The sequence below is a fragment of the Oreochromis niloticus genome, linkage group LG7, assembly GCF_001858045.2.
Source record: "Oreochromis niloticus isolate F11D_XX linkage group LG7, O_niloticus_UMD_NMBU, whole genome shotgun sequence".
Lineage (NCBI taxonomy): Eukaryota > Metazoa > Chordata > Actinopteri > Cichliformes > Cichlidae > Oreochromis > Oreochromis niloticus.
The window spans coordinates 10,603,419-10,619,396 of record NC_031972.2 but is presented as its reverse complement, the minus strand read 5'-3'; the positions used below and the strand labels follow the sequence as shown (position 1 = coordinate 10,619,396).

Sequence of the window (15,978 nt, the reverse complement as noted above, 5' to 3'; positions counted from 1 at the left end):
TCTTTGTGCCACTCTTCCATAAAGGCCAACTTTGTGCAGTGCATGACTAATAGTTGTCCTATGGACAGATTCCCCCACCTAAGCTGTAGATCTCTGCAGCTCGTCCAGAGTCACCATGGGCCTCTTGGCTGCATTTCTGATCAGCGCTCTCCTTGTTCGGCCTGTGAGTTTAGGTGGACAGCCTTGTCTTGGTAGGTTTACAGTTGTGCCATACTCCTTCCATTTTTGAATGATCGCTTGAACAGTGCTCCGTGGGATGTTCAAGGCTTGGGAAATCTTTTTGTAGCCTAAGCCTGCTTTAGATTTCTCAATAAATTTATCCCTGACCTGTCTGGTGTGTTCTTTGGACTTCATGGTGTTGTTGATCCCAATATTCTCTTAGACAACCTCTGAGGCCGTCACAGGGCAGTTGTGGAGCTGTTTTGCAAAGAAGAATTGGCAAGAATTTCAGTCTCTAGATGTGCAAAGCTGGTAGAGACATACCCTAAAAGACTGGCAGCTGTAATTGCAGCAAAAGGTTGTTCTACGAAGTATTGACTCAGGGGGCTGAATAATTACACACACCCCACTTTGCAGTTATTTATTTGTAAAAAATGTTTGGAATCATGTATAATTTTCGTTCCACTTCTCACGTGTACACCACTTTGTATTGGTCTTTCACGTGGAATTCCAATAAAATTGATTCATGTTTGTGGCTGTAATGTGACAAAATGTGGAAAAGTTCAAGCCACTGTATCTTGCCCAAGGACAGTTAGTATCTTGCCCAGGGATACTTGACATGCAGACTGGAGGAGCCAGGGATCGAACCACCAACCTTCCGATCAGCAGATGACCTGCTCTACCTCCTGAGCTACAGCCACCCCAAACAACAGACGACCTGACAAAGTTTGCTAAGGGACCAGACTACTGAAGCATAGTGTCAGGACTTCAAGAGGTCTCTGCAGCCAGGGAATCCAGCAGTAATTCATTCTCCCAGATATGGCAGATACTGGAAATTTGACCTTCTAGCTGGGCTATTTTCTGGTATAAGTAGATTGTGTCGGGTCTGTGTTTAAGCATCCACATAGTAGATAACGCTAACATACATATTAAATGTTTGACATTGAATAAGTTTATAGCAAAATTATTTAAAAGTTAAAGCAAAATGGTAAGTAGAATAATTGGACAGCAAATGGACCGTTGTTAAATAGATAGTGTAGCACTGATGTCACTGCAGCAGTAACCATGCAGCCTGTTTCTGTCTGGGTTTTTTTGGTTTTTGGTTTTTCGGAAAATCAAGCAGACACAATGCCTGCTCCCCACTCCCCTCTTCTTGGCCTTTCTGGCACCTTCACCATCCTGCACTCTATCCTTGCTGAAGTAACGTAAAAGTTTGTTACTTCTCTATTTATTTAACTATTTACTATTAGAAAATAATGGGCTGTAGATGATTTTTTTAGAACTGTTCCTTTAGCAAAAAATAGCAATTAAGCATAATGAAATCACCTTATTATTCATAATACTGTATTATTGGCAAATTATACATGCATACAAATAAAAGCAACATAAAATTGTGCAGCAAACTGTACCTCATCATTGTTATATGGATCAGTCTTACTTATTGAAAATTATTTTAATATCTCATTTTAAATACAGTCATACAATTCATTTTTAAAATCACATTAAAATACATCTCTTTAAAAAAATCACAGCTGAATTACAATGATTGAGCACTGTGTGAAAAACTGTCAAAATCAACAAGGGGATTAAACAAAGTGGTTTGTAAGAGAAAGCTCATCTGTTATGACGATGAATGAGTGCTCATTTACTTGTTAATGCTAGCTCTCTTCACACAAAATGCAGATGGTAACTGATCTCAGAACACTGAAAGCAGAGCCAGTGGCAGCTAGTCTTGTATGCTAATTTCCTAACAATCTCTCACCAAAGTCCAGAGATTTATCTACAGTGTGCATACACAAACAACCAGACGAAATTCTAAGCTCTCAACTTGACAAGCTCCAGGCACTAATAACCAGTGTTGGGCAAGTTACTTTGGAAAAGTAATTAATTATAGTTACTAGTTACTTCTTCAAAAAAGTAACTGAGTTAGTAACTGAGTTACAAGATTCTAAAAGTAATTATTTACTTGAAAAGTAACTATTGCGTTACTTTAAAAAAAAATGTTTAACCCTCTGAGGTCCAGGTTATAATTGGCCATTTTTGACAACTTTTGATTTTCCCTCCACATTTCACCTTTAAAAACTATTTACTTTGCCTTGTTTGGTATCATTTTTTTCAGCACAACCTCAAGTGTCTGAATTTACAGTTATGTTTTCATTTTGACATACTGTATTAACACAATTGATCTAAAATCAGACAAAAAACATAAAATCTGGGTAGAAAGGTTTATTTTTTTACTGTAACAACCACAAACATGTTTACTGAATCATATTTCATAACTTGCAAATATAAACTGTCAATTTTAAAATCCTATGCACAAGTTTTGCAAACAACAAAGTTATTCACAGCCATTTACCTTTTACCCCTTTTTTTAATAACCATTTCAAACTATTTACATAACAATCAGGTGTTCTGGATTAAATAAGATGCCACACAAATTATTTGTGCCCCTCCAAAAAAATTATTTCTGTCCTCTATAAAGGAGAACATCACAAGCCTGATACCTGCAGATAGCAGTCGCATCATTGTTCTGACACACAACACAAAACCATCCTCAACACTACACACTAACTACACAAGACAACACATTAACTACACACTCCAAACATGCTAAACGCCACAAATCTCTCACATCTCAAAACTCACTCTCTCTCTTTTTGTGCTGTCTTTCTTTCTCTCTCTCTCTCCCTCTCTCGCTGTCACTCCTAAAACTTCCCCCTCTTCCTAAACAACCAAATGTCATGTTGCCATATCATTTTTTGACTGATTGACATGGTGCATTTTTCCACCAACACGAAATGGATGGGTTTTTTTGTTTGTTTGTTTTTATTTTTTGGTCATAAGCAGAGAGTGCTTGCTAGCGCTGTCCTTAGACAGTAAACGTGACGAAACTATTCAGGAAAAACGCCGCGTATATATATTGTTTATCATGACTCTGGTTTTATGTGGCCTATCAACACTATTTAAAAACTGGTATATATCACCTTGTTGCTTTGTCATCTTAAAGTGGTCATGTGATTGGCTTACCATGACTACTTTATTTTTTGTCAGTTAAACAGCAGCACTCATGCGATTGTTTTGCCCTCTAGCTCCAGGTGTTGTGCCAAAAAGTGATCGTCTGCCAGAAAGTGATTGCTGTCCGCGGGATCGCGCGCAGCTGCTAAAAGCTGTAGCGCCCAGATTACTTACATAGACAGCTACTTCCATGCAACTGATATAAGATGCGGTAAGCTGAACACAGCTTCAGCCGTCTGTTAGTAACGGTAACGGCTTTGTAACGATAGGAATAGTAATTAGTTAGATTACTCGTTACTGAAAAAAGTAACGCTGTTAATAACGCCGTTACTTGTAACACCGTTATTCCCATCACTGCTAATAACAAACACAGAAACTTCTATGAGAAAACCTACCCTATACAGATTTGTATGACAAAAGAATTTCCCTCGGGATTTATCTTATCTTATCTTATCTTATCTTATCTTAGTTCATTGGCTATATAATCAAGTCAAATTGACCCAGCTTCCAGAGACGACAGCTAACTGTGGACAAGAATACAGTAAAGTATGGTAAATATAATAATAATAACTGTATATCATTTTTCTACTCGAGCATTTAAAACCCTTTATATTACATGTCACATTCACCTATTTACACAGACATCCATACCAGCACTTTTTCGATGTCTAAGTGCTTTCTATCTAACATTCACATTTTGATAAATGCATCAAATGCAGCTCGGGGTTCAGTATCTTGCTCAGGGACAACCAGGCATGCCCAGCCATGTACACTGGAGCACCCAATGATTGACCAAACATTCCGATCTGTGGACGACCTACTCCACCTTCTGACTCATATCCACACCCAAAATTTAAACCACAGAGGCAGAGGAGAAGCTTTATGACAGAAAGCGGTCCAAGATAAAAGGAGAGAGACTCATTTACTTTGTTTTAATCTATGCCTATTTTTAGATTTAACTAGATAACCACTGCTCTATGGGCTCAAATTGTGGTCATAAATATTTTGTACTTGTAAATCAGTTTTGTACTTGTAAATCAGGATTTGTATGTGTAAAAAGAATTTGTGTGTGTGTGTAAAAAAGATTTGTATGTGTAAAAAGAATTTGTGTGTGTGTAAAAAAGATTTGTATGTGTAAAAAGAATTTGTGTGTGTGTAAAAAAGATTTGTGTGTGGACTTAGCCAAAAAATATGTGTGAAACTCTGCACTCAAGTTTCAAGTTACAAGTACAAATTTTAACCCTATTTTTCTTTCTTTCATCTGATTGGCCAATGTCATGTCAATCACAAATTCAACATCCAATCAGAGAACAGACGGGTTTGGCAAATTGACCACAATTTGAGCCCATACATGTATGGTGATTAGCACCACATTCCAACCAATACTCTCGTTTTCATAAATACTGAGGGAGTAGCACTTCCTAACCTCACTGGATACTCAAATTCTTTCTTTCATTTCGTTGCTCTCCTTTTCTTTGTCTCAAGAAGAAAAACAAAAATAAACAAAAATGTTTTTAAAAATCACATGATCCTCTATTTTCCCTCAGCCAGTTTTTTTAAGCCATTCTTTTGGTTAAACATTTTTTAATTGGATACATTTTATAGACCTCTTTTAATTTTTCTTCAAAACTGCAATTCTACAAAGCACGCTTTGTTTAACCCTAGTGCTTAGTACTTTAATGCATGTTTTTTTGCAGTGGAAATTTAAAATGCTATAACAGTTATACATTAAGAAAACAAAGAAGACGAGAAAATAAATATTTCTGTCTATCAGTAAACAGTTATACTTGGGTTCATAAGTTTTTGGACAAGGGCACAATTTTTGTCAGTTTGCGTCTTTACATGACCCCAGCAGGTTTTAAATCAAACAGTTAAGATGTGATTTGAATGCAGACCTTCAGCTTTAATTCAAGGGTTTTAAAAAAGTATTTCACTAATTGTTATAAATTACTGAAAAATTTAGTAATAAAACTATAAATTTCATATACATGGGCCCCATTTTTTAGAGATAAAAGATGTGAGACGTTGCAGAGACACATAAAAAATATAACACATATATAACATAAGTTATTTGTTAAAAATACTACAATTTTGTTGTACATGTACAATATTCTTAATATATTCTGGTTACAGAGTTTAAATTCCTCCCACAGTGTTCTCTCTGTGTGATCCAACTTCTCTGGATATGCAAAGTACTGTGGTACAGGAATGACATTCCGAAAGTCAAAAAAATATATCTCAAAGAAAAAACTAAAATATAGTTGAGCCAGAATAATGATAAGATAACTATAGCTATGGAAAAGAAAAGGGGCAGCTCATGCATACCACATCATGTATAAAATATGGTGAAGGCAATGTTATAACATGAGCAATGTTATTAAACAGTCACAAGATGTTTCCACTGAAACAGTCACTAGGATAGAAGTAGCAGGATAAATTCTGAAGTGTAATATACTTTCAGTTCAGATTCAGCCAAATGTTGCAAAACTGATCAGATGGAAATTCATAGTGCAAATGGATAATCATTTTAACCATACTACAAAAGCAACCCAACAATTTTTCAAGGCAAAGAAATGGGATATTCTTCAGTTGCCAAGTCAGTCTTGTGTTCTCAACACTGCAGAACATCTTTTTAATTGCTAAAGGCAGAACTTAGGGCAAGCAGACCCACAAACAAGCAGCAAATGAAGGTAGCTGCAGTAATAGCCTGGCAGAGGATCTCAGTATATAAAAATCACTAAACTGCAATACTTTTGTTAAACCTTTTCAAGTAAAGTTTAAATGCTGCACTTTAATTCCAAAGGTTTTCTACAAAAAAAATATTTGTATTTCTTTTGTTTTATCTATAAAACTCAAACATGTGATATGATAATTAAATTTTATATCTTAGATCTGCTGCACATTGTTAAAGATACTTCATTGAGGTAACATCATATAAAAATAAATAAATAAATCTTTCCTGCATCCATTTCAAATTAAAAGTGCTCAAGTGTTTCACTCAACAGAAACACTGGCCTTTAGGTTTTGATTATGGCATATTTGTATGAACTTGCTGTAGACAGATTTGAATGATCAAATATTCAAATATTTTGAATGATCTTAAAATAATTTATTGTAAGTACCATTTTTCTTAAAAGACAAGAATTTTTTTTCTGAGAGGTATTCATTTGATTTCAGTGAGCTGTATACACTTTCTATTAGCATTTTATTTTTATTTATTCTTCCATTGCTTCCATTGTCATATTTAGGACCCAGTGTTGGACTTTGATGCACACTATATAACACACAATAGTGACATCATATTTTATGAAGTATTAACCATATAGATTTAGCAATTTTCTGCTTTTTTGCAATTTCAGAAATACATGCTAGATGTCTCCTAAAGAATTGGTTTCATATTCTTCATGGTTCAGATTTAAAATTAATTCATTAATTAATCAATTACCTTAGAGTTTATGGCAAGTGTCTGTTGGAGTTGGGTGCATCTCGGCACTTCTTTGAATGAGCACTTAAGTCACTGGTGCCACCGGTGGCATTCAGACGACCCCGGGCACCCTGTGTGGCACGTTGGCTATTCTCCGCCAATGACATCACAGAGACAGACTCAGTGTCAGACTGTACACTGTTGCTCCAGTCATTACTCCAGCTGCAGAGACAGGGAGGGCGTTGTTTACATAATGACAGTGTTTAGGCCTGTAGACCGTTAAAACAATTAATATGGGACAAATTTCTGCACTGAATATCTTCTCTCTGTTTTCAAAGTGTGTTTTGTATTCCAGGTTGCACAGGGTATGTATGAACTATGTATGAACATGTAAGCAATTTAAAATGCAACTGTCATTCTGTCATCAGGAAAACCGGTACCCAGTACATTTTTTCTGATCGTATTCATCTTTTATCTTACTAGATGAAACAATTTTCTACATCTAAAGAGGAGTGACCATTTCAAAAGCATAGCAAAATAATACTAGTGTAGTTGTCTGCACTGTTCACCAGGAGGTGCACACACCAGAGTTTAAATCCTGTGCACAGTGCGGTGATTTTGCTATGGGGACAGAAGGACTTGAGTCCATTTGGGTTTAGTCCATCAGGACTAGCACATATTGCTGGAGGTATAGTCAGTGCAGACCTTATCTTATGATACCTCATGACTCAGACTTTCTTGATGTGCTGTGACCTCTGCCCCAGCTTCCTTCAAAAGGTCTTCTTTCCCTCCTTGATACTTAAAAAAGATATTTAAAAACAAAGTGGTTTCTTGGCTCTTATTCTTGCCTCCTTGTTCCCTAACTTGAATATACTTAATTTTTCTGGATCCGTTGAACCAGAATTTATTTTGTGGAAAATTGTAAACATGTTATATTCTCACTGCATATGATGCTGGATACTGCATTTGCCTCTGAAAAAAGGCAACCAATGAGAGAGGTTTGACATACAGGACATAAAGGCCTGTATGACCTGTAAATACCTGCTTCCCAGACAAAACTGAGATTACACTTAGTTTAAAATGCATAACTTTGTCAGTGTTTACAATGTGAGGAATCTTGGAGTAATTTTTGACCAGGATATATCCCTCGGCACACACAATAAGCAAATATGTAGAACTGTCTTCATTCATTTGGACAATATCAGTAAAATTAGAAATATCCTGTCTCAAAATGACGCTTAAATGCTAGTTCTTCCATTACTCCTAACACTGGACTACAATGATTCATTATAATCAGGTCGCTCTGAAATCTCCCTGAAAAGCCTTCAGTGGATCCAGAACACTGAAGAAAAAGTAGTAATAGGAATTAAATAAAAAGAGGCCATATTTCTCTCATATTAGCTTCTCCTTATTGGCTTCCTGTTATTCTAAAAGAGGAGCCTGCAGACTGACTCCCTGTTCCAGGAATTTTATCTGTCTTGCTGTCCTTACTATGCCAAGTTGATAGCCTTTCCAGCAGACCACAGCATGAGAGATTTGGAGAACTCATCACAGCACTGTCCTCAATCCTGGCACACCCCAGGGCTTCGTTCTCAGTCCACCCTCATATTCACTTTTCACACAAGACTGCACCCCTATTCATAACGCAAATTTTATATACAAGTTTGCAGATGACACAGCCGTGGTGGGGATGATAACTGACAACAATAAGACGACCTACAGAGAGGAGGTCCAGGGATTCACATCCTGGTGTTAGAACAACCACTTGCTCCTCAGTACCAGCAAGACAAAGGAGCTTGTTGTTCACTTCAGGAAACATAAAATGGATACATCACATGCCAGTGGACAACCTCTTTGTGATTCCCTCCCCTCTGTCCGGCTCACGGTCATGAGAGCACAGACAGTATTTTTAAGTGCTCTTAACTTAGCCATCACTAGCCACCATAGAACAGAGGTACAAAACCTTTTCAATACTGAACACCCCCCCCCCCCCAAGAACTAAGGTTTGATAAAAACATCTAAATACATTTACACCAACTCCAACTTTCAGATTTTATTACCAAAATTTTTTAAAACGTTTTTCAGGACAGTGTTTTTTTCTTTGACCATTAATATCATGATATAGTTTCATAACTTCAGCAGTTTAATGCCTATGATGTGGAGTAACATAAGTATTAGCACCTTGGATGTTTGATCTGTTTTCTGGTGATTGAAGTTTATCCAAAAGGTACTTTAAAGGGTCATATCACTATGTGGAATAGGTGGCTGGTCAATACAACTTATAGTATCTAAAAAGGTTCACCTTCTAGTTATCAACTTTTCTAGATCGACATAATTTTTTTCTTTGATTTAGTCACTTTTTAACAGTTGCCAAATTGAGATTCTATGTGAAATTCTATGTCTGCAACTCATAACAGACAAATTATTTATTTGCGACTTATGCAATTAAAGTCTTCACATGTGAATTCAACAACCCATGCATGTAGAACTCAGCAGCTACCCACACAAAGAAGCCATGATACATGCAAGCTTTTCTCCTTTGTGAGTGTTGTTTTTTTTAACAACTATTTTTAAACTATTTTTACTTCTCTTGGGAATGACTTGTGCTCCTTATTATGATGATTTATTTTCATAAAAATATATATCATATTGTACAATAGACTAACTGGACAGGAGTGGAGAGACTTCAGAACCTTAAAACCTCTGCATTTTAAGATTTCTGGAGCATTAAAGTACTCCAGAAACAGTTTTCAGTAATTCCACAGCGACACAGAAAAAATAACTGTTGATAATTAATTTGGCAAACTCATTTTCCAAGTTATAAAAAAATTCTGTTTAAAACTGTGCTTATGTTGATGCCACAGTATAACTCAGTTTAATGCTGTAAACTGGCCTTGTCTATTACAAATGCTGTAGCATCTTAAAGGGTCATCTGATTGTTGGGGCTTTCTTTATATTACTGTGGGATGTTTACCTTACATCATAAATCACCTTGAGGTGGCTGTTGTTGTGATTTGACACTATATAAAAACTGAATTTAATTTAATTTATAATAACTCATGTCTGGGACCTTCACTGAAAGTTCCTCTGTAGAGGAAGCAAGCAAAGTCTGGGGGTTATGGCTCGTTCATGCTACCCTATGCTCTAATTATAGGGGTATCACAAAGCTGGGTACTGGAAAGGAGGGTTTGTCTGTTAGTCGAGCCTCAGATTCAGGAGAAACATTGTGGTTTTTGTCCTGATCATGGAATGCTGAACCATCTCTTTAGACTCTTAAGGATATGTGAGGGTGCATGGGAGTTTTACCATCCAGACTACATATATTTTGAGCACTTGGAAAAAGCTTTTGAGTGTGTCTCTCAGAGTATCGTTTGGGGGGGCTTCTAGAGTATGCAGTGTCTGGCCCATTGCTGCAAGCCTGCACAACTGTTGTGAGAGCTTGGTCTGCATTGCCGCCAATAGATTGTACTCATTTCTGGTGCGTGTTACTCTTTGTCACTGATTCTGGTGTCCTCAGAATTTCAACTCTGCTTTCTGTTGGTTTCATGAGGTGGCGACCTCCAGTTTGCACTGAAGCATTTTGATGCAGCAGGAATGAGAATTAGCACCTCAGAATTAGGTCCTCAGCTATAAAAGACTGGAATACCCAGTACAGGTCAGGCATGAGATTCTACCCAAAGTAGAAAAGGGAGAGCTGAATGTAAAAGCGAAGCTGTCAATTTACCGCCAGATCTGTCCCCACCCTCGACTATGGTCACAAGCTTTGGGTAGTGGTCAAGCCCTGGGAATGCTTTGGTGTTGTCCTGATAAATGAAAGGAGGTGGCTGGGGAGAGGAAGGTCTGGGCTCTCTGCTTAGAGTGCTGGATGGCGATCTAGCCCCCGATAAGGGGAAGAATTCGGATGGATGGGTGGATACATGGATAGATGCATGGATAGAATGGCTGTAAACAGCCAGCCACAGAAAAAGCACTCTACATATATATGGTTCACTTTGGTCAATATCTATTCAAACGCTCAGTGGGCTAAGAAGTTGCCTATAGAGTTTAAAATTATGTACAGTGGTCCCTCGCTATATCGCAGTTCACTTTTCGCGGCCTCGCTGTTTCGCGGATTTTTGGGGGGTCCAATTTTGCTGGGTTTTTTTTGTTTTGTTTTGTTTTTTACAGCGCATTGTGTTCTGCATCCTGATCGGCTGTTGACCATTGTCAATCAATCTCGTGCCTTTTCTCCTGTCCAGTACAGAATGCGTTCAGCTTGTCAAATTTACATAACTTTTCGCTAGCAGAAGACAACAAACACAACAGTGTCGACGTCAAAGGATTATAAGGCGCATTAAGCGAAAAACAAACAGTCAGATAAGTCAAATTTTAGCCTACTCAACTCATTCTTCTTGCTTTCTCTACTCCTGTACCATTGATTCATTAATTTTGCATTCTCTCGCAGCTGCTCTATTTCCATGTTCTGGACCTGGAAAGAGGGTTTGATCTTTGGTTTCATTTTATAATACTGGACTTATTTTTCTACGAAGGTTTGAACTTTGAGATTGTTTAAACAAGAAAGAAACGTGTGAAAATGTCAGTGCCCGTCTGAGAAAAGTATATAAAGTGTGTAGTGAGGGGTTTTACAGCCTTAAAACATCTATAATAATTGTAAAAAAAAAATAAAGTTCGCTACTTCGCGGATTTCACCTATCGCGGGTTATGTTTAGGACGTAACACCCGCGTGGCTGGAACCTGGACACCGCCTTTGACCGCCTTCGCAGGGCTAGACCACCCGGTGGTCTAGCCCTGCTCATATCTCAATCAAAGAACTAATTTGTTGCCCGGACAATTTATTTATTTAAAAAGGGACAATACAGTTTAACATAGTTTCAGTTTGGAGCCTGAAACTGATATGATGCACACAGAGTGAATAGGTATTGCTAATTCATAACCATTCATTTTTTGTCACTTTTCGGCTTTTACATTCAAAATCCAAACAAACAAAATTACAACATTCAATTAAATAAAACCATAATACACCATGGCTCAAACCAATTAACTGTGTATTTTGAAAAATCAAATTTAAACAGTTTAAACAGACTGTCTTTTTGACACTATAAGCCAACTGTCATATATAGTGTCAAATGCCATGTTTAGGTCAAAAAACACTGCTGACACAACATTATCATCATCTAAAAGGCACATAACAGTCTCAGCAAAGTAACAGTTTTCAGTTTTTGTGGAACATCTAAAACCAAAATGTGTTGGATGAAAGAGTCTATTGGTCTCTAAATGATCAGTTAATTGTACTGTCAAAACCTTTTCAAGTACCTTTGATAGAACAGGAAATATGGAAATTACACAATTATTACTATTAAATTTATGTGCCATAGAACCATTGTCTCTGATAACACAGGTCAACAAAAACATGTTTGTAATCATCAGAAACACAACACACTTTTCTAAACCAGTTTATAGATCTATAGATTTTGCTTTTAGTTTTTTCAGTCACATTAACTTTTGAATTATGAGTAATATTAATTTGCAATGGACTTGCATGGTGTCTTTATTAAACTGCAGGCACCAATCAATTAACTGTTTCAATATTCAATAAATATTCAGTGTCAGTCAGCTTCTACCATCTATTTAAAAACCCTTGTGTATACTATGTCTGGATTTGCACAGTACAGGATCCAGCGGTAGTCAGCCATCATGCTCTCATTCCAGAAACCTTGGTAGTGACGCTCTATTAACACTTTCACGCATAGCGGTCACTACAGTGGACAGCTGTTCAAAGGCTGTTTTCTTGTATTTGTGTCAGTGTTGATGGTATACTTGCACATAAACCACTACATTGGACACTGATGTGTCACTCCATACCCTGCCACCGACTGGTCATTTAATGTTACTATAGATGTATGACTTGTTTCCTTGTAATTATTGTTATTTAACCCTTTTATGCATGAATTATGACAAGCTCAATCAGGATTTTTTTCTTAAATATTTTTATTCATCTTTTTATGCCTAAAGATGAATAAAAATACTGAAAAAATCCTGGTTGAGGTTGTCATAATTCATGCATAAAACAGTTAACTGAATGTCCTGATGAAAACACTCCCTGTTCATCACTCACCATGCCAAGATTTTCTGGAAATAATTTGAGGTGTGAATGCAGGAAGTGTATTTTTAATGACATTCGACAGCCCAGTTTCTGGTAGGAATTAAGCAGATGCTGAACTCCTTCCTTTTATGCAGGAGACTAAGTAATGCCCAGAAAGCTTTCAAGCCACTTGAAAGCCTCCCAAGCTTTGAACTCGCCTGTTGAGAGAGTTTGTTTGAAGCCTGCATCCTGCAAAACGGACTTGATCTGCAGACCAATAAATATCCCTTCCTTCATTTTTGCAGCTGTTTGGAAACCTTTCAGCAAGGTACTGAAAACCTCATGAGTTTGCTTCACCCATGGCCTTGACAAGATTTTTCATCAAGCCTACCTCGAGGCAGAAACCTGACAGTGCTTTTTCCTGGCTCATAGGCATCTTATGGCTGCCAGTCACGCTTGATATAATGTTCCACAGTAGATCGGCTGTACCACAGGCACAGTAAACAGCAGTATTTGGTGAATTCTCCTTGCATTCCCATCAATATACCAATCACCTTCAGATCACCACAGATGTTCCACTATGGAGTTTTATACGTGACTAATTCAAACAGTGTCTTCATGTTGTCGTAGGACGTCATATTACTCCTTTAGATAAACAGAATGGGCAATTGGCATACTTGGTTTGGCATTTCCATTATGGAGTAGGACTGCCTTCAAGCTTCTTTGTGAAGAATCAATGAAGAGACGCCATTCAGCTGAAACATGCTCTTGTGACAAACTGCTGAAGGTTGATGTTGATGTTCTGTTGATGTCATGACAATAGCACAGTGAGCCATCAGGCGTGAAGAACGCTGTCAAGTTATGACCCTCAAAGCAATTAAGTTCCGCTTTGTCTTTCGACAGCTTTAGATCACAAACGAGATTGTTCAGCTCTACTTGTGTAAAAGTCTCTGGTTCTGAATCTTCATCGGTCACATAATCAGGATCTGATGACTCTGGATTGTAACCAGATCCACCTTGACCATGTTCCTTACCACCTTCTACAGAAGCTAATCCATCATGTGGTCATCATGAGGAACAGAACTTATTGTAGAATCCAGGCTGGGATATATACAATTTTTGTGCTTATTTTTTCAGAGAGTCCTATTGTCTTCACATTGCAAAAATAGCAATCATTGAGATGATCTCACGGTTTCTGCCACACCATCAGGATTGCAAATAGTATTGCTGCTTTTCGCAGATTTAGCAAGTCCATTGGAACAACTGTTGCAGGTGAAATGTTGACCCAAGATTTATCCTGGTCACCCAGTGGACAGCCACAGTACAATTTGTATATCTTCTTAAGGTCTGTGGTAATTAGGCGATGTTGTGCTTTAGTTGTGAATGAACCACCCAAGTAACAGAAACTGTCTGGATGATTAATACAATTTCTAGGCATGGTAACAACTGAGATCAATTGCAATTAAAGTAATCCGTAACATAAAACACAGGGAACTGTCGTTAAATCTGGTAATACGCTTAGGCTAATTATACCAACTATCACACAATATATAACTAGCTTCATCACAAAAACTATACATGCTAAGGAAACTCTAAACGCAGATTTGAAATCAGCATGAAAAACACCACAAAACCCACATAAGCTTATCTCTCATGATTTTGACTTTTTCTATATGGTGAGTGCAGAGGTGGGAACTGTACTTCCATTGAATTTGTGACAGTATTTTTCATATTGCAAAATGTGCTGAAAAACTGAGGTAGCCTAACTGTGTTATTTAAAGGTTTCATGAAAATATACTGCAGGTTAGTGCAGGATAAACAGCTTAGTTTGCTGTACTGTAATGGATTTACACTAAGGAACAGTGTATTGCAATGGTGCACAGTGGGTGTGGTGCTTATAGTCAGAGCTAGTTTACATCAAATGTAGCAGAGATGAATCAGAAGTTAAGCTAATGATGCTGAGATTCATTCACTGAATGCCACCTTCACACCAAATTTATACCATCTAGTATAGCAGCAGTCCTTACAAGCATATAAGCAGTATCCTGTCAGTGTAGAATATGGAAATCAGCCAGGGCAACTCACAAAACATCTGCTTGTATCTGTTGGCCTCAGTTGTGTAAATCCACAAGAGCAGTAAAACTTAGAGCAGCAGTAGCCCAGATCAGTTAACCAGAGTCTGTGAAAAATCTACTGGAGTTCTCAATAGAAAGTTCTTTCAGTTGTGATTCTTTTCCCTATTGACAACGATTTTAGGGTTCCTCCATGTGCTGAATCCCACTTTAATCCCTTCCATACTCATTTTGCTGGTTAGAGCCAAGAAAAAGTTTGGTTTTCTTCCTTCTTTTTCAGTTTCCAACTTCTACTAAAGTAACTCAAGTATAAGCTGTGCTAATACAGTGCAAGGTTCAGTTAACTTTGTACAAAAACTCCTGGTTGAATCTTCTTCCAACAAGCAACTTTTTACTTTCTTAATTTGAGTATATTTCAGAGCCTGTACTTTTTTGCTTTTATTTGAGTAAAGAAGTTGAATTAGTAAATGGTAAATAAATAAATAATAAATATAAAGCTTTAGCTTTACGTAATTTCAAGACTATGATCAGTATTACTTTAGTAGTTAATGCTGTTTTTAGAGCAAAATCTATTCTTCACTAGTTTTTTCACAAGTTAATTTATTTCACTATCTAAAAATGGAAGGCAATTTTCAACTATTTTTCAACTAACACTTGATTTTGAGAAAAGTTGGTCAACAAACAGTTATTCAATTTTGGAAATGTTTGCTGGATGGATTCTACTCAAATTTAGATCTTGAGAAGTAATATTTAAAACACAGATTAAAAGTAAAGCTTACTTCTACCAGGGAAATCAAATTCCCCCACTGCTTTCTTAAAGTGTGCACTGTATATTTCAAAGTGATTAATTGTTCTAATCACCAAAGTCACATATGTACTAAACAGTGTCCTACGTACCCTACATATTATCATTTGCTCTAGCAACAAATTCAATTACTACATTATACATAGTGTCCTCTTGTGTTACCTGGACCCCAACCAAGTAGTAACCAAGTAATAACTGAATAATATCAAATACCCAAAGTGAAAATATAAAGTCATTCTCTTACCTTTGACTGGAGATGTTGGTGAGTGTGGTAGGATCATGCACAGATAAGGTATATTTGCTTGTGGAAAAGTTTGTCTCTGTCTCCTTTTCAGCTGTATGCTTCATTGTTCTTCCATTATGTTGCTATAAACAGAAAGCAGAAACCACACTGACAACTGTTATGAATTTACAGATTCAA

The 15,978-nt window shown here is 37.1% G+C and overlaps 1 protein-coding gene across 5 annotated transcripts in view; it reads right to left on the bottom strand.

The window, feature by feature from the left end:
• Nucleotides 1–15,978, bottom strand: part of nrg1 (neuregulin 1) — a 52,399-nt gene that overhangs the window by 12,128 nt on the left and 24,293 nt on the right. For all 5 annotated transcript variants that reach the window (XM_019360728.2, XM_005449529.4, XM_005449530.4 and 2 more), the window contains one exon: nt 15,802–15,923. In XM_019360728.2, the coding sequence (XP_019216273.1) occupies nt 15,802–15,923 (122 nt within the window). The remainder of the gene's footprint in view (nt 1–15,801; nt 15,924–15,978) is intronic.